This window comes from Biomphalaria glabrata, chromosome 3 (genome assembly GCF_947242115.1).
Source record: "Biomphalaria glabrata chromosome 3, xgBioGlab47.1, whole genome shotgun sequence".
NCBI lineage: Eukaryota > Metazoa > Mollusca > Gastropoda > Planorbidae > Biomphalaria > Biomphalaria glabrata.
The window spans coordinates 55,180,055-55,199,063 of NC_074713.1; the positions used below are offsets into that span (position 1 = coordinate 55,180,055).

General features: G+C 35.4%; 1 protein-coding gene across 1 annotated transcript in view; it reads left to right on the forward strand.

The window, feature by feature from the left end:
* The window catches only part of LOC106058244 (von Willebrand factor A domain-containing protein 8-like), a 55,305-nt gene extending 37,138 nt beyond the window's left edge, over positions 1-18,167 (forward strand). Inside the window, exons 30-45 of the mRNA XM_056022720.1 lie at positions 131-250; positions 387-457; positions 1,206-1,331; positions 1,708-1,772; positions 2,904-3,049; positions 4,768-4,966; positions 5,294-5,375; positions 7,373-7,577; positions 8,114-8,228; positions 9,524-9,633; positions 10,347-10,393; positions 11,259-11,367; positions 14,708-14,833; positions 14,948-15,106; positions 16,115-16,452; positions 17,097-18,167. Coding sequence (XP_055878695.1) covers positions 131-250; positions 387-457; positions 1,206-1,331; positions 1,708-1,772; positions 2,904-3,049; positions 4,768-4,966; positions 5,294-5,375; positions 7,373-7,577; positions 8,114-8,228; positions 9,524-9,633; positions 10,347-10,393; positions 11,259-11,367; positions 14,708-14,833; positions 14,948-15,106; positions 16,115-16,452; positions 17,097-17,202 — 2,124 coding nt within the window. The 3' untranslated portion in view covers positions 17,203-18,167. The remainder of the gene's footprint in view (positions 1-130; positions 251-386; positions 458-1,205; positions 1,332-1,707; positions 1,773-2,903; positions 3,050-4,767; positions 4,967-5,293; positions 5,376-7,372; positions 7,578-8,113; positions 8,229-9,523; positions 9,634-10,346; positions 10,394-11,258; positions 11,368-14,707; positions 14,834-14,947; positions 15,107-16,114; positions 16,453-17,096) is intronic.
* The last annotated feature ends 842 nt before the right edge of the window (positions 18,168-19,009 follow it).

Sequence of the window (19,009 nt, forward strand, 5' to 3'; positions counted from 1 at the left end):
ATTTTAATACACAGTGGCTATCACGTGACAGTTTTTTTCGTTGTTTTATCAATATTATCACGTGACTAAAAGTTGTTTGTTTACGATTGATGAATGAGGTCCATTCTACTGCCCTTATTTCTATTTATAGACCAATGTTCTATTGAGTGTCAATGTGGAGAGTGGCCAGGTGCACCGTCTTCTGTGTGATGGCTTGCCAGAAGTACCAGTCAATAAAAGGAGGTTCCCAAGTATAGCTGGCAAAGTGGATGTAGGATTTTTTTGTTGTTGAACTATTTGATTTATAAATAATTAATAAATAATAAGTTATAATAAATTATAATAAATTAGCGTTTGAAAAAAATCTTATATTCCAAACTTAATGTCAAAATAATAAAACATTGCAGTTTTCATTCAATATGTGTTACAATGAAGAGCTCGATGCAAGGGGGACAACTGTCTTTTATAAACAGAATGGGTAAATCATTTATGTTTCATATCTATTTTATACAGAGCAGGGATAAACAGCAGGACCTTATAAAGAATGTCTGTAGCTTATAAGATAATATTACACTACAGCTTGATACATTACACCTTTCACAATGCCAATGTACACATCTTTTTTTCCACCACAGTCAACTTTCAAAATACACATCTTTAAAGCATACCTTTCACAGTATCACTTCAAGCAGGATACTAAATGTACAGGTTTACATAACACAACAGTCATGGAAGATTTAAAGAACACAGGTTTACATAACACAACAGTCATGGAAGATTTAAAGAACACAGGTTTACATAACACAACAGTCATGGAAGATTTAAAGAACACAGGTTTACATAACATAACAGTCATGGAAGGTTTAAAGAACACAGGTTTACAAAATAATAAGGCTTGTCTTCGAGTCCGAATATTAGTGAGGAATGCAGTATTTCCCATGGCTGCGCAGCCCCAGCTGTGACCTATATATTTTGCCACATCCAGGGCAAGCATAACCATTTAGATTTAGATTTTCTTTTCGCCATCTGCGTTTGTACAGGTTTACATAACATTGGCAATGGAATATTTAAAGAACATAGGTTTACATAACACAACAGTAATGGAAGATTTAAAGAACACAGGTTTACATAATAAAACTTGAACTTGAAGATAGATTTGAAAAACACATTCATTTCACTTATTTCTTTCCATGTACTCAATGGCTGATAATTTGTATTTCTTCCAGTCAAGACATGATAGTTTTAAATGTTCTAGAAGGATTCTCACATTCTTTGTCCCTGCCTCTCAATATAGGAGCATGCCATTACATAGGGGATCAACAATGGATCCTGCAGGAGTCTGACCCTACCAGGTGAGTGCTGTGTACAAATGTTGTTTATAGTTTGCTAACATTTTTTAAAAATTTAAACTTCATGTGGGAATAGGATGTTGAAGGATTAGTACATTCAAACTTGATATGGGTCTAAGGACGGCAAGAATCACTGCATTCAAGCTACACTTGAGCATAGGGACAAGGATTAGTTCCACAAAAATAAAATAATAATAGCAATAAGAAAAAGTTTGTCATACAGTTTGTGCATTTAAAAAAGTACATTTTATATATAGAAACAAAATATACATTAATTGTAGTTTCTCTCAAACGTTACATGTAAAATGTTCAAGATCAATTTTATTCAAGGAGTTTTTGACCCAATTTTTAACTCAAATTTTTTTTTTGTTCTTACCAGGAAGCACATACTGGAGAGAAAGTCGGAAGATGAATTTATTCTGAAACCTGTCAAAGTGGATTTAGGTCAGTAGGAATTTTGCTTCATTCATTTGTATCATTATATGTTCTATAATATAAGGAACTTATTAGCATGCTCCTTCTGCCCTGGTAACATTAGAGAATGGAATGGGTTGCATGAATCAGCCAGGAAAAAACAACAACTTAGCAGAGTTTTAGTCATTGATTAAAATGTATGACTAGATTGACACATAAAATGAGTAGGATATAATTATCTTCTTTTTTTGAAGTAGCTTAAGTAGACAATATAAGATAAGGTATTAAAGTAAATTTGATACGAATATCAGATCTCAAGCATTGAGATATTGTTTATTTTTTATTTATTTGAAGTAATGTTTGTAATATGTAAGACTATCAGTTTTCAATTCAACTTTAATTTTGATCATGGGTTTGAACAGATATTTTGTACTCAACAGAATCAATTCCATTTATTTACTTGTTTTTAATTTTGTATAACGAATCTCTATTTTTGATGCTCATTACTCTATGGACTCATCTCTTTAATGGAGACTTGGGGGATGTGTTTATTTTGTAAGACTTCTTTCAAGAGTTAAATCTTGAATTGGAAATTCCTAGTTATCATCATGGCTTAGTTGAAGTTAGCTAGCCAAGCCTCTCAGCCAAATGTCTTTCTCTAGACACTATTGTTTGGCTTCACTCATGTTAATGGAACAGTCAAAACCTCTTTTAACTCTTTCGCTCCGTAATTATTTTTGTTAATTTTGAAGGACATCTTCATTTTGCTCATTACTATCTCACTACCCTGTTATGATTGGGCTTCAATAGCTTTGTTGTTTGTTATCAGAAAATGTTTTATTTGGTATAGAATCAAAGGGAAATGCATGCTCTGTTTATATATTTTAAAGTCAAGTTTAAAAGTTCAACATTAATTTAATTTAATGAGGTCAAATCAACGATGGTATCGTCGATTAGGAGACAAAGAGTTAAGAAAACAACAAAAAATATATTTTGTAAAGCACTAACTTATGATAGAATACATTAACTAAAATTATTTTGGGTCAAAACTATCTCCAATCCAACATATACAAATGTGTGGAGATTTCATTATTATTAGAAGCAAATAGAACAATTTCCACCTCCCTATTGTGCCTGTACTGTAATATTATAATTGTGTAGTTCCCAGGCAGTTGATCTATTCTGCTACAAACAATCTCAAGGATTCAATGCTGAGTAAGGTCTTGAATGAGAATATTGAGAGCCCTAACAGAGTGGCTGTATTCAATGATACATTCGCCTCAGTGCTGTTAGGATTTCCAGACATGGTGAGGTCACTTTTATATATCATTACTAGATAGAATAAGTGGGGTATTTAAAGTGACTGCTGTTAGTTTTATATATCATTACTAGATAGAATAAGTGGGGTATTTAAAGTGACTGCTGTTAGTTTTATATATCATTACTAGATAGAATAAGTGGGGTATTTAAAGTGACTGTTGTAAGTTAGTTTTATTTATCATTACTAGATAGAATAAGTGGGGTATTTAAAGTGACTGCTGTAAGTTAGTTTTATATATCATTACTAGATAGAATAAGTGGGGTATTTAAAGTGACTGCTGTAAGTTAGTTTTATATATCATTACTAGATAGAATAAGTGGGGTATTTAAAGTGACTGCTGTAAGTTAGTTTTATATATCATTACTAGATAGAATAAGTGGGGTATTTAAAGTGACTGCTGTAAGTTAGTTTTATTTATCATTACTAGATAGAATAAGTGGGGCATTTAAAGTGACTGCTGTAAGTTAGTTTTATATATCATTACTAGATAGAATAAGTGGGGTATTTAAAGTGACTGCTGTAAGTTAGTTTTATTTATCATTACTAGATAGAATAAGTGGGGTATTTAAAGTGACTGCTGTAAGTTAGTTTTATTTATCATTACTAGATAGAATAAGTGGGGTATTTAAAGTGACTGCTGTAAATTAGTTTTATATATCATTACTAGATAGAATAAGTGGGGTATTTAAAGTGACTGCTGTAAGTTAGTTTTATATATCATTACTAGATAGAATAAGTGGGGTATTTAAAGTGACTGCTGTAAATTAGTTTTATATTACATTACTAGATAGACTCAGTGGGGTATTTAAAGTGACTGCTGTAAATAAGTTTTATATTACATTACTAGATAGACTCAGTGGGGTATTTAAAGTGACTTCTGTAAATTAGTTTTATATTACATTACTAGATAGACTCAGTGGGGTATTTAAAGTGACTGCTGTAAATTAGTTTTATATTACATTACTAGATAGACTCAGTGGGGTATTTAAAGTGACTGCTGTAAATTAGTTTTATATTACATTACTAGATAGACTCAGTGGGGTATTTAAAGTGACTGCTGTAAATTAGTTTTATATTACATTACTAGATAGACTCAGTAGGGTATTTAAATAAGGTGACTACTGTAAGTTAGTTTTATATATCATTGTTTGTTTGTTTGTTTTACATGTTTCGGATGTTTCTTCAGAGTTGAAGATAGTTTACTTCCTAGTCCAAACCTCCCGCAGGACGACGTGGGATGGGAGCGGGCAGGGTTTGAACCCTGGACCATCGATAAATCCAAACGATGGTCCAGCGCGCAAATCGCACGGCCAGGCAGCCATCCAGATAGACTCACTGGGGTATTTTAATTAAGTGACTACCAGAAGTTAGTTTTATATATCATTACTAGATAGACCCAGTGGGGTATTAAAATTGACTAATATGAGAACCAATTAGATGATTGAGATAACTTTTTCCAGGGGGAAATTAGACTACTAGTCCTGATGGGCATTAGAAGTGATTTGGTTCACTGGCTATTGAAATCAGCATTTAAATATTTAGTTAACCCTTAATGCACTAAACTTAGGAAGTCAATATTGTTTCCTGAGCTGGTTAATCACCCTCTAGTGTTTTTGTTATTTTAAGGGTTAAAACACTTTTTTTTCTGTTTGTAAACCAATTTTTATTCAATGAGTTCCAATATTTTCTTGGCACCTAATGAAGAGTCAAGTAGATGTACACGCTGCACAACGAACACCTTTGCCAGAGACATCCCCCAAGAGTCAGCCAGATCCAATATTTGGTCTAAAATCAAAGCCATCGGCACTTAATAAGGATAAATCAGTGGCTTATCTGAAAGAATCTGGACAGGTTATACGAGCATTACCAACCTGGCAAATTCCAGCTGAGGTCAAACCTGAAGGTAAAAGAAAAATATTTTTCAACCATTGTCGGACTATATTCTCAATTTCTTTTTTATTATCTAATATATAAATCACAATGTAAGGGGTATGTATGTCCTGAATAGAAATCAAAACCATTTAACAAATTGGGTAAACCCATTTCCACAGTATTTAATATTAGCTATATAAGTGAACATGGTGCTAGATCACAAACTAAGGCCTGCGGGTCTTATCCGGCTAGTTAACAAAATATTTCCTTCACATCCTATCTAAATAGTAAAAGACTCAATATAATTAAATAAAAAAAATGTCTAAAAAAATGTTGAATGCTTTCTTATCACCAACAGGTCTGAATGATTCAACATTGAGTGGCTATTTGGAAGTAGCAGACTTAGCCAATCATAAACTTAGATATATTCCAGTACCAGGGTATGTACTTTACTAAAAAGTTGCTTTTAATTTTTTTATTTTTTAGCAGGTAAAGAAATTAATATTTTAGATATTAGATACTAATAGAATGATTAAAAAAGCATTGTATATCACTCATACACAGCTACCATCTCTTAAAGAGCTTTTTCATGAAAGATATGCCTTTCCAAAATACTCACGATTCTTAAAGACAACTTGCACCCATTAAAACACTGTTACATCAGATCTGAACGAAATGGCCGTCTCCTTTCCATTAGGACTAAAAGAGACAGATTTAAAAACTCCTTTATCCCACTTTCAGTCAGAGTGTTACAAGATCAGCTGTCGTCATCGAGAAGTACAAAGAAGTCTAATTTATTAAGCGCTGGTTATGAGTGTGTATGTGTTTCATGTGTGAATGTTGTTTGTATTTGCATCTATAATGTTATTGTACAGGAGTTACACTGAGGTTGTCAATTGTAGTCAAACTGAATTTCCATTTGATTGGACCAATAAAAATTATCTTTTCTTGTCTTATCTTATGCTTAATCGTCACCTAAGTGCAGTTAAATCAAGTTAATTAGACAATGTTGGGACATTCAATCTGGTCCTAATAACTGGCTGGTTTAATAAAAAAATTTTATAAGATGAATGTTTTGGTACTTAAGGATTTGGTTCAAATAAGCCACTGGTCCTATTAACTCATATTTTGATGAACCAGAGTCTATATGTTGCTTTTTCTGTCTGGTAAGACAATAGATGTGCCCAGATGAATCACTGGTGTCAGTTTTTACTTTAGTCAAGGCAGAATCTGGAGTGGCTTAACAAGCCACTTCTTGAGCTGCAAAGTTTTCCACAGTTCATGCACATCAATGCACCTGTTTTAGGGCTATGTGATCGGGCAACTCTCTTTCTCAGTCTTATGTCACTTCATTCCTTTTGCTCTTGGTGAAGTACTAGAACACACAGTCTTTCTCCTCCTTGTCTGATCTTGCGCAATTTCCTCCCACATACTTTCATTGATGCTTTGACATCTCTGCTGGTTAGTCTTGGGCCTAGGGCTTCCATTTGGTCTGACTTCCTCCACAAGCTTGACATACAGGCTATCCTTAAGAATTCTTCCATCTGGCATGTGATTGGCATGTCAGAGCCAATATAGTATTCTCTGTGTCAACAGAGCATAGATACTATGTGTATTAGACAAGTATTTTCTCTAGTACAGCAAACACACCACTTATGCTGACAAGTTCAAAATGGTCAAATCAATAAAAAGCTTAGATAAGTAAATAGATAAGTAAAGGCACATTCCTCGTTCCATATGCTAGGACAAATTTGTACAAATGCTCCTTCTTCCCTAGTGCTATTAGAGCATGGAATGGGTTGTGCATCGTAGTGTAAATGTGGAATGGTGTGAATACGTGTTGAAAGGGGGAAGGAACCAAAATGGAGGAATAAAAGCAATGTAGTATTTACAGTGTTAATTAAGATTAAGGTATTTATAAACTATGATTTTTCATTTTGGTGTTAGTGAATCGCTAAAGAGTCTCATTATATAATAAGACGTAACAAGTGGCAGAATTTAAGTCATTGGTTAATATGCATGACTAAATGCATAACGCGTAGGACGCAATCATCTTCTTTTTTGAAGTAACGTCTGTATTATATAAGATAAAGCTTTGTGGGTCTGTTTTTGTTCTCTGCTCTTCTCCTGTATCTGCTGTAGGGAGAAAAATCATATCTGCTGTAGATCTGCCTGACCAAGAACTACACTGTGACCCATGATAAACATATTCTGATAAGATCTGCCACTGTTTTGTTCTTTGATGTTGTCTTACCATTGCATTCTCTGTCTGCCTCTTTCCTGGAATTGTTCCCTGAAGGAAGATCTTTTCAAGCCCTGATGACATGATTATATAGCTAGAAGAATTAAAGTGATACATTTTAATGACATTATTAAAAACAACTGAGCTTTATTTATGTACTCATGTGTTTTGTATTTTTATTGTTTCTGTACCCAGACCCAAACACATCTCACCCTATGCATCCTGGTTGTTTAACAATGCTGACTGTAATGTGTATATAGCTGGTACCTCTAATGATGGACTAGTTTCAGTGGATATTGGAGGTTGTGTTCGCCACTGGGAAACTGTACCATCCCGAATTGACACCTCACTCCAAGAGTGGAGAAATATGTTGGGTTTTGAAGATGGCAGACCTCTACAGGTAGTTTTGATACTTCATTCTTTTGAAATTTTTGTATTAGTCGGTTAGTTGCTTAGGTTTATATGATTAAGTTTCTTTAAATAGCATCTTATTAAATGAAGAGCAAGTCTGAATATTTCCTTTTTTTTAAATTTGATTTACTGTAAGTTAAATATAGATATTCCTGCCACAAGCTAGTAGATATACATTGTACTCAAATAAACTTAGCATCAAAAATAATATTCCATTTCCCTGAAGTCTGAACAATTAAGTAGTAAATATCCAATATGTTCTTCTTCTACCAGGACTTAATAACAACTGCCAATACATGGTGGTTTCTGCTCTAAACTGAGAGGTTTTTTCTCATGCTATAAGCACAGTTTATAATCATTGACTATGAATGATAAACATGTCACAATGAGCTGTGACATGGTGTATGATTATGGAATGATTATTTACATCAATACATCATGAAACAAATGTAATCTGTTTTGCTTATTTACAGAATGATATTTTGTTTTGTTTTCTGTTTCATGTTAGTATTTTTTTGGTTCCAGTTAAACACTGAACGTGAGAGTGGGCGAGACCATGAAGACATTGACACTAAGCATGGCAAAGTTGACCCACTTAACCAGCCGCACGTCGGTGGAAACACATGGGCCGGAGGAGTGGGTAAGTTGAATGGCCGTTATCTAGGTCGGCATTGTGATTCATTGAAGTAGCAACTGACTCACTCAGTGATCGATTTGAAATGGGAACATTTTTGTTGTTATTACAGCTGTTTACATCTCTAACTTTATTGTATATAAATGGCCTGTAACATCATAACAATAGTTACTAGATAATAAAGTTCATTTAATCCAGAAAGTTTTTATTGACTGTGGTGCACCAAAAGAAGAAAGAAGATTGGTAAAATCTAGACTTACAAAATTAAACACTCCAAAACAATCTACAGCTTGGGGAAATACATCAAAGTTTAAAGCAACACAAAAAACAAAACTTAGAACCACATCTTGCTATAAAAACTTAGAACCACATCTTGCTATAAAAACTTAGAACCACATCTTGCTATAAAAACTTAGAACCACATCTTGCTATAAAAACTTAGAACCACATCTTGCTATAAAAACTTAGAACCACATCTTGCTATAAAAACTTAGAACCACATCTTGCTATAAAAACTTAGAACCACATCTTGCTATAAAAACTTAGAACCACATCTTGCTATAAAAACTTAGAACCACATCTTGCTATAAAAACTTAGAACCACATCTTGCTATAAAAACTTAGAACCACATCTTGCTATAAAAACTTAGAACCACATCTTGCTATAAAAACTTAGAACCACATCTTGCTATAAAAACTTAGAACCACATCTTGCTATAAAAACTTAGAACCACATCTTGCTATAAAAACTTAGAACCACATCTTGCTATAAAAACTTAGAACCACATCTTGCTATAAAAACTTAGAACCACTTCTTGCAATAAAAAAAAAACAACTTAAAACCACATCTTGCTATACAAAAATAAGAACCACTTCTTGCTATAAAAAACTTAGAATGACATCTTGCTATAAAAAAAACTTAGAACCATTTCTTGCTATAAAGAAAACCCATAGAACCACTTATGCTATTCTCCCTTCCTTGACTTGACTTGTAGTTTAGGATGTTCCTTCAGAAATGAATATTACTAAGTTCTAGCCCAAACCTCCTGCAGGACAACAGCAGACGTCAGTGAGTGGGGTTTGAACTCCAGACCATCATGATGAAAATCTAATGTGCATACCAAGGCAGCCAATTTACCCAACCCAATATGTTTTTGGCTATTCAGACATATTCATTTTAAATTTTGTACCCAAAATGATGTATTTGGTTATACAAACTGTCACAGCACCCCTGTAACAAAAAGTTTAGGGAGAGATGAGAGAAAAAATACAGCATTAGTTTATTTTTATTATCTCTTAAGGTGGCAGCGGTACAGCAGGGCTTGGAGGTTTTGGTGGACCATATCGTCTGGACGCTGGACACACAGTCTTCCAAGTTCCACAGTGGGAGAAAGATGCTGTCCCTGAGCATGTAAGTTATAAATAGCTCTTGAGTTTGTTTTTTTTGTTCACTTTATGAACAGCTGATCTTGAATGACACCCATCAGCTTTGTCCATGTGTACTTTTTAAAATTAAGTCAGGAAGTTTTGTAAAATGTTTTACATGTTTCGGATGTTCCTTCAGAGTTGAAGATAGTTTACTTCCTAGTCCAAACCTCCCGCAGGACGACGGGGGATGGGAGCGGGCAGGATTTGAACCCTCGACCATCGATAAATCCGAACGACAGTCCAGCGCGCAAACCTCACGACCAGGCAGCCAGTTATAATAACTAAGGCACAAGAATATAAAAGATAGTCATTTGTGTGCATTTCTAGAGTAACAAAAAAAGTTGCTAGGTACTTTTAGTATGCTCTACACAGTAATAGGAAGGGTGGTCGAGAGGCCAAGTGCGCTTGAACTTGGCTTGGCTTGGCTACCTAGAAGGGGGCTCGAGGTTCGACACCCGACTCGGGCAGAGTTGCGTTTACTGAGCGCCTAAAGGCAGCACGGAAAACCAACTCCTAGATACCCCCTCCCCCCCACCGGTCCACAAATGAGATTGGACCAAAAGCGCTCTGAGCATGCTATAAGCATGAAAGTAGCGCTATATAAAAGCTATAATAATATAATAATAATAGCATTCAATGTCCTCTATTTCCTTTATATAAAATACTTTTTCTTTTTTTTTTTTTTTTTGGTATCAGATCAAACAAGCTGCTAGAGAAATGGCACAAAAAGCTTATCAACAAAGGTAAAACTTTTTAAAAGTTGGTACAAGGAAATGAAACAAAATAACAACAAGGAATCAGACAGAATGTTTCTATAATGTTGGCAGAGAGGAACAAAACATATTGGTTCAATGAAATATTTGTTATAGCAGAGTTTGTCATAATTTTGTAAATGCATAAGATAATGTAGTTGTTGGTTTTTTTTTGTTGTTTTTTTTGTGTTTTTTTTTTCAAAATTAAAAAAAAAAAAAAAAAAAAATATTCAACCAAATACATTATTGAATAGCAGACTTAGTGAAACATTCAGTGTAGTCTGCTGACTAGAAATATTCAATTTAGCAATGCTTCCGTGATATTCTGAAATCTTTAACTTCTAGATGCAGGCAACTAAATTTTAACCAAATCGTTTCCTGGTTGTATGCAATGGACATATTAAGAGCCGAGTACCTTAGTTTGTAGTATACCGATACATTCTATATAGTCTTCTTCTTCTTCTAGCCAGCTTTATTCCTGCTGAGCTGTGAGCTCTTCTGCAGACTGTGACAAGGAAAAAAAAGTGTGCTGTTCTCTTCAGTTGTTCAGCACTGCCGTACAGGGTGTTGGTTATGTTGGGCTGTAGTGGAAGTAGGGTCTGCCTAAGGTGGATTAGGGAGGGGCATTCAAAGAGGATATGGTTTACGGTTTCAAAGGGGTGGGTGCAGTGTCTGCAAAGGGGTAGTTGTGTGGAGTTTATTTTGTTCAGGTGGTAATTTAATAGTGGTGTGTGTCCTGTTCTTAGTTGGAAGATTGTAGATTGTTCTTTGCGGGGGAGGAACTATATAGTCTACATATGTCTATATACATCATCTTACTTTGGTGTGTTCTAACTTTTTTTTCTGACTCCCACAGACTTAAAGAAATACAAATGAGTCAGTTTGATGGACAGCTGTATGAACGTTATTCGGCCAGTGTCAGAAGGCAAGTACAGAGTCTCAAGGTCATTCTGGAGTCATTACAGGTGACTAGATGTGTTCTAGGATTATTCTTACTCTGAGTCTAAAGAAATACTCAAAATGTCTGAATCTGTGTCTACATTAAAGACTCTCCAAACCTCTATATATCTGTTGCATTCTGGTAACACTTCAATTTGCTTTTTTTTTTTGGTTGACCATTTATTTTTTTCAAGTCAGTAGTACACAAATTAAAGCTTATAAAACCAAAAAATTGATTTAATTTAATGGGGTCAAATGAACGTTGGTGTCATCAGTTAGGAGAGAATATAACTTAACTCTACAATTATTAATTATTTGAAAAGCTATTTGACATTTCTTGTAGTCCAACTCATTCTGGTAGACAGAAAGCTCGGCAATGAAATAATTCTTTTTAGTTCTTCTTTACCGTTTCCCACTTTTTATGTTTTGCTGGCCACACATTCTGCTGTTAGTTTTTGTTTCGCACCAAGTCAGGAGAACCAGTCTTTATCATATATGCCAGGTTGAAAATCAATAACAGACTCAAGAGGCCATTGTCTCTAAAATATTATTGTTTGCTCAACTCAAATGGCAGAAGCCATCTTGTTAAACAGTTTTGACAGTAGAAAATGGAAATGATTCCAGGCCAAAGTTCACATTCTGAATCCTCAGTTCCAACAAAAAGATCATTCCCTATGCTTGCAGTGGTTTGTGTGGCCTGGGTTGTGTCTCTTGTTGTCTGGGCTGTGTGCTGGATGCACATATAAACACTTGTCTGGCAGTTTATAGCAGTAGAAAATGGTCCTAAAATATTTTCTTTTGATTCAACTTTAACCTCTCTGTTTAATAATAATTTAGATGGGATGTAGGGCTGAGTGGCATAAACTGCTTTTCTACCTAATTGAAAGGCCTAGATTTTTGTATAATGTTTTACTTGTTTCGGATGTTCCTTCAGAGTTGAAGATAATTATTCCTAGTTCAAACCTCCCGCAGGACGACAGGGGATGGGAGTGGGCAGGGTTTGAACCCGGGACCATCGATAAATCTGAAGGACGGTCCAGCGGGGAAATCGCATGACCAGGCAGCCATCCATAGATTTTGAATCCAGGAAAAGAAGACAACTGAGTTTGTACTTTTACAAGTTAACACTCTGGCTGGCTAAAAGGAAGAGCTCCGCCATACTGTAAAGAGACTAAAACTGAGCTGGTTTGGTCATATTGAATGACAGGACTCACTATCAAAAGTCATTCTTCAAGGTATTGTGGAGGGAGCACAGAGAAAGGGTCGTCCAAAGACAAGCTGGATAGATAACATAAAATGGATCGGCCTTTCTCTTGATATCATGATAAGAACAGTCTCTGACCTGGAAAAGCGGAGGGATTAGGTTGTCACTGCACTCCTATGACAAGAGGCAGATCATTGAAGGATGAAAGAATGTTCCATAAAAGAGATTTTCAATGTCTCTACATGAGTGAAAATCAAACTGAATTTAAAGTCAAGAAAATACATTACTTTATTAAACTGGTTTACATTCAACCAGTCATAACAACAGTTTAAAGTCTTTTTTTTTTCTAATGAATACTTCATAAAAACTTGTAATTAATGTAATTCGTAATCAGATCAAACTTTGAAATCGATTTAGATGCTTTACATTAGACAGCTTTCAAAGGCAAGATTAAGCCTCTTCAGTTTTCACACTTTGTTGAGTCGCATAGCACCCAGTAGACTTTATTACTTTTATGTAAGGTGAATTTGCAGTGAGTTATCTCTACTTTCATTGCACTATTAGCAAAATGCTGTTCAAAATGATTTTGATAAACCATGTATGTAACCAACTTAACAATAGTTTCTACAAGTTGGAAGTTTAAGTATGTTCTAGTATTCTTCTTCCTCTTCTACATTCTCATTTTCAAGTAATTCTATATCTGTGATGAACTGTGCTGTGGTTTCCAGATCAGGCAGGTCTCCATATAGTTTCTCTTCTAATTGAGGGTTTCTAATAATAATAATTTCTCTTTTTTTTTATATTCACAAACTAAAAAGGTGTGATAGAAATGTAGTTATTGAACCAATATTAACTCCCTTTCAACAGGGCTATTTTTGGTGTGCCAGCCTTGAAATAGTCAGACCATTGTTTAACCAAGTGGGAGCATCACTGTTTATTATTTGTTTAGAAAAGGGACAGTTTATGGAGCTGTTCATAACGATCAGAACTTGAAGAGTAAGATTGTTAGTACTGTCTTTTTGTCATCTTTTGGGCAAGTTTTCAGTGGTCATTTAGGACCTGATAAGCAGCACTGAGACTTCAGCTACATTTCAGTGGTCATGTAGAACCAGACCAACAGCACCAACTTTTGGGAAAATTTCAGTGGTCATTTAGAACCAGACCAACAGCACCAACTTTTGGGAAACATTTCAGTGGTCATTTAGAACCAGACCAACAGCACCAACTTTTGGGAAAATTTCAGTGGTCATTTAGAACCAGACCAACAGCACCAACTTTTGGGAAACATTTCAGTGGTCATTTAGAACCAGACCAACAGCACCAACTTTTGGGAAAATTTCAGTGGTCATTTAGAACCAGACCAACAGCACTAACTTTTGGGAAAATTTCAGTGGTCATTTAGAACCAGACCAACAGCACCAACTTTTGGGAAACATTTCAGTGGTCATGTAGAACCAGACCAACAGCACCAACTTTTGGGAAACATTTCAGTGGTCATTTAGAACCAGACAAACAGTACTGAGTTTTGCATTAAGCCCAATAAAGAGGCCAATAGCCCCAAAAAAGAGGCAAAGAAAAGAGGCAAAAGCCCAAGGATTCCTAGGATGTAAACAGCTCGACAACTGACGTCAATTAAAAGCTAAAAAGCTGAGGTATCCTAAAAAAAAAAAAAAGAAAAAAAAAATGTTTCTCATGTTTCGGATGTTCCTCCAGATTTTGAAGATAATAGCAACCTAGCCCAAACCTGCCACAGACAAACTGGGGATGGCAGCATATAGGGTTTCAACCCTGGACTTTCAAGACCACCAAAACAAGTAGCCATGCGCTTTGGACTGTCACCAGGCTGGTCCAAGTTCAAACCCTACCTTCTGTCATTCCCTGCCATCCTGCAGGAGGGCTAGGCTCTAATAAGCTTCATTTCCAAATGAATGTCTGAAACTTGTAAAACAAAAGTATGTAGTTGCCCATCTGAGACCTGATAAAAATTCAAATCTTACTCTACACTGGAGTTTCAACTCTAGACCACTTGATAAGAAGCCTTAAGTTTTATCACTCTCCCTGCAGATCTTATATTTTAAAATCCCTTCACAAAATGTAAAGCTCAATTTTTGTTTTCTTCGTTGCAATTATTCATAGTAATAATTCTTGAAATAACTCCAAAGGCGAAAGGTAAAGAACGTCAGTGGATCAAGCATCAGTCACATGGTGAATTGGATGATGGGAAACTCATTGAAGGGCTGACAGGAGAGAGCAGCATATATAAAAGAAGGGGAGAGAAAGAGCCTGAGGTAAAATTTTGAGATGAAAATAGTTCTGAATTTTATTTTTTTTAGAATTCTATATCTTCAACCACTTAATCCCACAAAGGGATTTTTAAAAATAATTTTTCTGTATTTTGACAGATGGGGTCGCCACAGGAGCATCCGAAACGTCTGCGTCTCCTAGTGGATGTTTCAGGCAGCATGTATCGGTTTGATGGGCATGATTCAAGACTGACCAGAGAGATGGAAGCAGTGCTGATGGTCATGGAAGCGTTTGAATCTTATGAAGACAAGTTCAAGGTCAGTGCTTATTTTTTTTAAACTAAATATTATTTTTTAGGGTACTTTTTTTTTTTTTTTTTTTTCCTTCCTTCTGTGGTAATATATTTGTGCTAGGATATAATCTGTTGAGAAATTATTGAGAGCTTATATTTAAAAAAACTAATATTAAATGAAACTCCATAATGGCTTAGGTGAGTAGGCTTCGGCTACAATGCAGGTAGCTGGCATTACCTCCAGGCTTGGCTAGCATTATCTGTTATTAGTGCATTTTAGAATAGGAATGATGTTAAAAGAAAGATGTTTTGTGCAGTTGATTGTTTTTATCTTTAAAAGAGAATATTTGTACAATATTTCTTGTTGATACCTGTCTAGCTACATGGCCAGATTTTTCAAAATGCTATCTGCATTCTGTAATATATTTTTTAAAATTAAAATATTTATAAAATTAATGCTGCATTTCTGAATTGAATTCTCTGATAAAATATAAGAATAGATGTTTAGATTTGGGCTTGATCAATCCAAAGTCTATAAAGGCCAGTTAACAATACAAATAAAATGATATTAATAATATATCACCTTCACCTATCCCTTAGTCTGTTGGACCGTTAGACACCATACAAGATCTGATGACCATCTTTCTCCATTCCTCTTTTGCCTTATAATGAACCTCTTTCACTGACCGTCCTGTCCACTCTTTTATGTTACCTTCCCATCACTTTCATTGGCTGCCTTATCTTCTTTTTCTGGTACTATTCCCTGAAGGAAGGTCTTTGCTAGCCTTGAAGACCTTGTAATGTAGCCATAGAGTATTAGATTGTGCTTTTTGACAGAAGTTAGCAGGTCATCATGGGGTACAATCACTGTACTAATCCTGTCTTTTATCTCTTAGTTTATGATGTTGTCTTTGTAAGTGATACCCAGGATCTTTCTATAGCATCCATTGCTAGATATTGATGGTTAAATATATACATAATAATATAATGATAGTTATTATATGTTCAAACACAAAAATCCAATCTTCCACAGTATGATGTGTATGGACATTCTGGGGAGACCTACTTGGAAGAGTTTGTCAAAGTGGACAAGCCACCCAAGAACAACAAGGAGCGACTCAATGTCCTGAAGCTGATGCTGGCCCATGCCCAGTTTTGTGTTAGCGGAGACCACACCCTGGAGGCTGCCAAACATCACATTGGCGCTATCAGTCAAGAGGAAGCAGATGAACACTTTGTCATAATGCTGAGTGATGCCAACTTTGACCGCTACGGCATTCGTCCGTCTCGATTTGGAGAGATTCTTACTTCCAATGAGGATGTAAATGCTTTTGCAATATTTATAGGATCTCTTGGGGACCAGGCTATCAGGTATGGCACTATGTCAGTACTTACCCAATCAATTTAGTATTTTCTTTATCTCTATCCCAAAAGTCATTTAAAGTCATGTCAAATATTGTAACCCTTTCAGTTTAGCTGTAAAAATCATCTGTTTTTTTAGGCCGATGGTTTAATGAGCATGTCATGTGGCCAGCACAATGTCCAACCACCTTTACTATCCCCAATTAATGTCAGGTACCCATTAGAGTTGGGTGGACTCAGGGGTATCCTAAATTCCCAAAGTCCAAATCCCTGTCTTCACCAAGATTGGAACCCGAGACTTAACCCATTCAGCCACCACACCCACTTACTATAGGTCTTCTTTAAGTTTCACGTGCAAATTTCTAAAAGTTTTATGATATTTTTTTTTTCTTGGTAAAACAAAATCTAGCTACATAAAAATATCAAGATAAAAACACAAACTTATAGGCTGCTCCTGTGGGCCAGTTTTACATACTCTTAGGTTGCACACGTATGTTTGTCAACGCTCACCCAAACTGGGACTCTACAGAAAGTTTGTGTTAGGTCTTGGTTTCAAAAAAGGTTTCTGTGTATTTGCATACAATTTACAAATTTAATTTAAAAAAAATAAAAGTGCTTGCTTTCTTCATGTTTTTACTTGTTTTCTTTTCCAGGTTAAACAAACAGCTGCCCATGGGTCACTCCTATGTTTGTCTGGACACTAAAAACCTTCCACAAATCATGCAACAGATATTTACATCTACTCTGCTTTCTTCATGAGACCTTGGTTAATAAAAACCCATCTTAGGATTTTTTAATAATCTAGAATAACTTTTAGTTTTTGTCACATAGAACTGATTCAATACATGGAACAATGTGCCATTGACCATGATCGTTAGTGGACTTGGCCATTGATATTGGATGAAAGACACAGTACTAGGTTATCAACACTGGATAAGAACATTGACCATTTGAGCATGATTGTTTCTGGACTTGAAGGATTGACCATTGATATTGGATGAAAGACACAGTACTGGTTATCAACACTGGACAAGAACATTGACCATTTGAGCATGATTGTTTCTGGACTTGAAAAATTGACCATTGAACTGGATGAAAGACACCCTACTGGCTACCAACTCTGGGCAATGCAATGAGATTTTTGAAAAGTTTATTTAATAGATAAAATATTCTAACTTGTAGTGTACATTTACACCAGTTTCCAATGTTCCTTGTCTTAAATGTGTTTATGATATAGCCTACAGTCAAATCTCTATTTTTTTAAATCCAGATAGTCTTCATACAGTGACTTTATCATCGGCTATATTATTGCACCAAAAAGAAAATTCCGCTACTTCTACTAAGTTTGATATATTGAGATATGATGAAATAATTCTCTTATTATTATAGTGCCACAATTGATCAATCTAGGTCAATAAATTTAGCTTGTGGTTCTGTGTCATGACAGTGTTAAAATATAGATTCAGTATAATGTAAAAATTATGATCATTGTTCTGTTAAAATACATTGGAGTACAAGAAGGATATACCATGTGTGTGATTTCCTTTGAGTCTGCCTGAATATATATTAGTGCAATGTAATAAAACTACCCGTTGGTGTCAACTATAAATTATTTGAATAAAATACAAAACAATGTTTATTTCCTTTGTCTTTGTTTTAAAGTGAATAGTTCCATGCTCTTTCATATCATGTTATAAATAATTAAAACATTTTTATGAAAATGATTGAAGTGCATTTTTCTAAGGTTTTTTTTTTTTTTGATGACTTTTGTTAGTGAAAGCAAGAAGTTAGGGGTCAAGGACAAATCAACTTGTTAGTGTTATGCTGATTGTGTGTCAATCATAGAGACTACATTTAGATCTCAACTTATTGTAAATAAAATAATTGAGAAATGGACGAGGTCTCATCCAAATCACAAGAAAGATGACGCTTACTATAAGCTATCCCGACAAGACCAACGTCTAATCTCTCGACTCAGGATCGGACACAACAGAATGCGACAACACATGTACCGGAAGCTCAAAATTGGAACCAGTGAAATCTGCCCATGTGGAGTATCACCAGAGAATGCCGACCACGTCCTCCAAAACTGCTCTTTACCAAGAGGCCCGTATAAGACACTTGCCCCAAATCACCCCAATAGAAAGAAAACCATATGGAGAGCTCCCTGATTTGGAAACCACTGCGCAGTTCATCTCATGTATTGGTCTAGTCATATGAACACTCCAATCAAACCAACCAATGTTAATGTCGCAGGGCTGAGCCGAAGGCTCTTTGAGCCCTAAGTTTGAAAAAAAACCTGCTTGGACGCCAAACAGTAAAAAAAAAAAAAACCTGTGTGAACACACAGTTCTGTTTGGGAGAGACCCTAGACAATGCCTATGTAAAGCATTGCTGTTGACCGATGCGTTTGACCCCCGACACGTGGGCTAGATACACGGCCGAAGGCCGAGAATGCACCGGGATCTTCTGCCATTTTCCTTCAATGTACCAAGCTAACTGTGCGGGGCCCGCCATTTATGTAACGGTCCCTTTGAGGAACAGCGCATGGATTGGTGACAGGTTG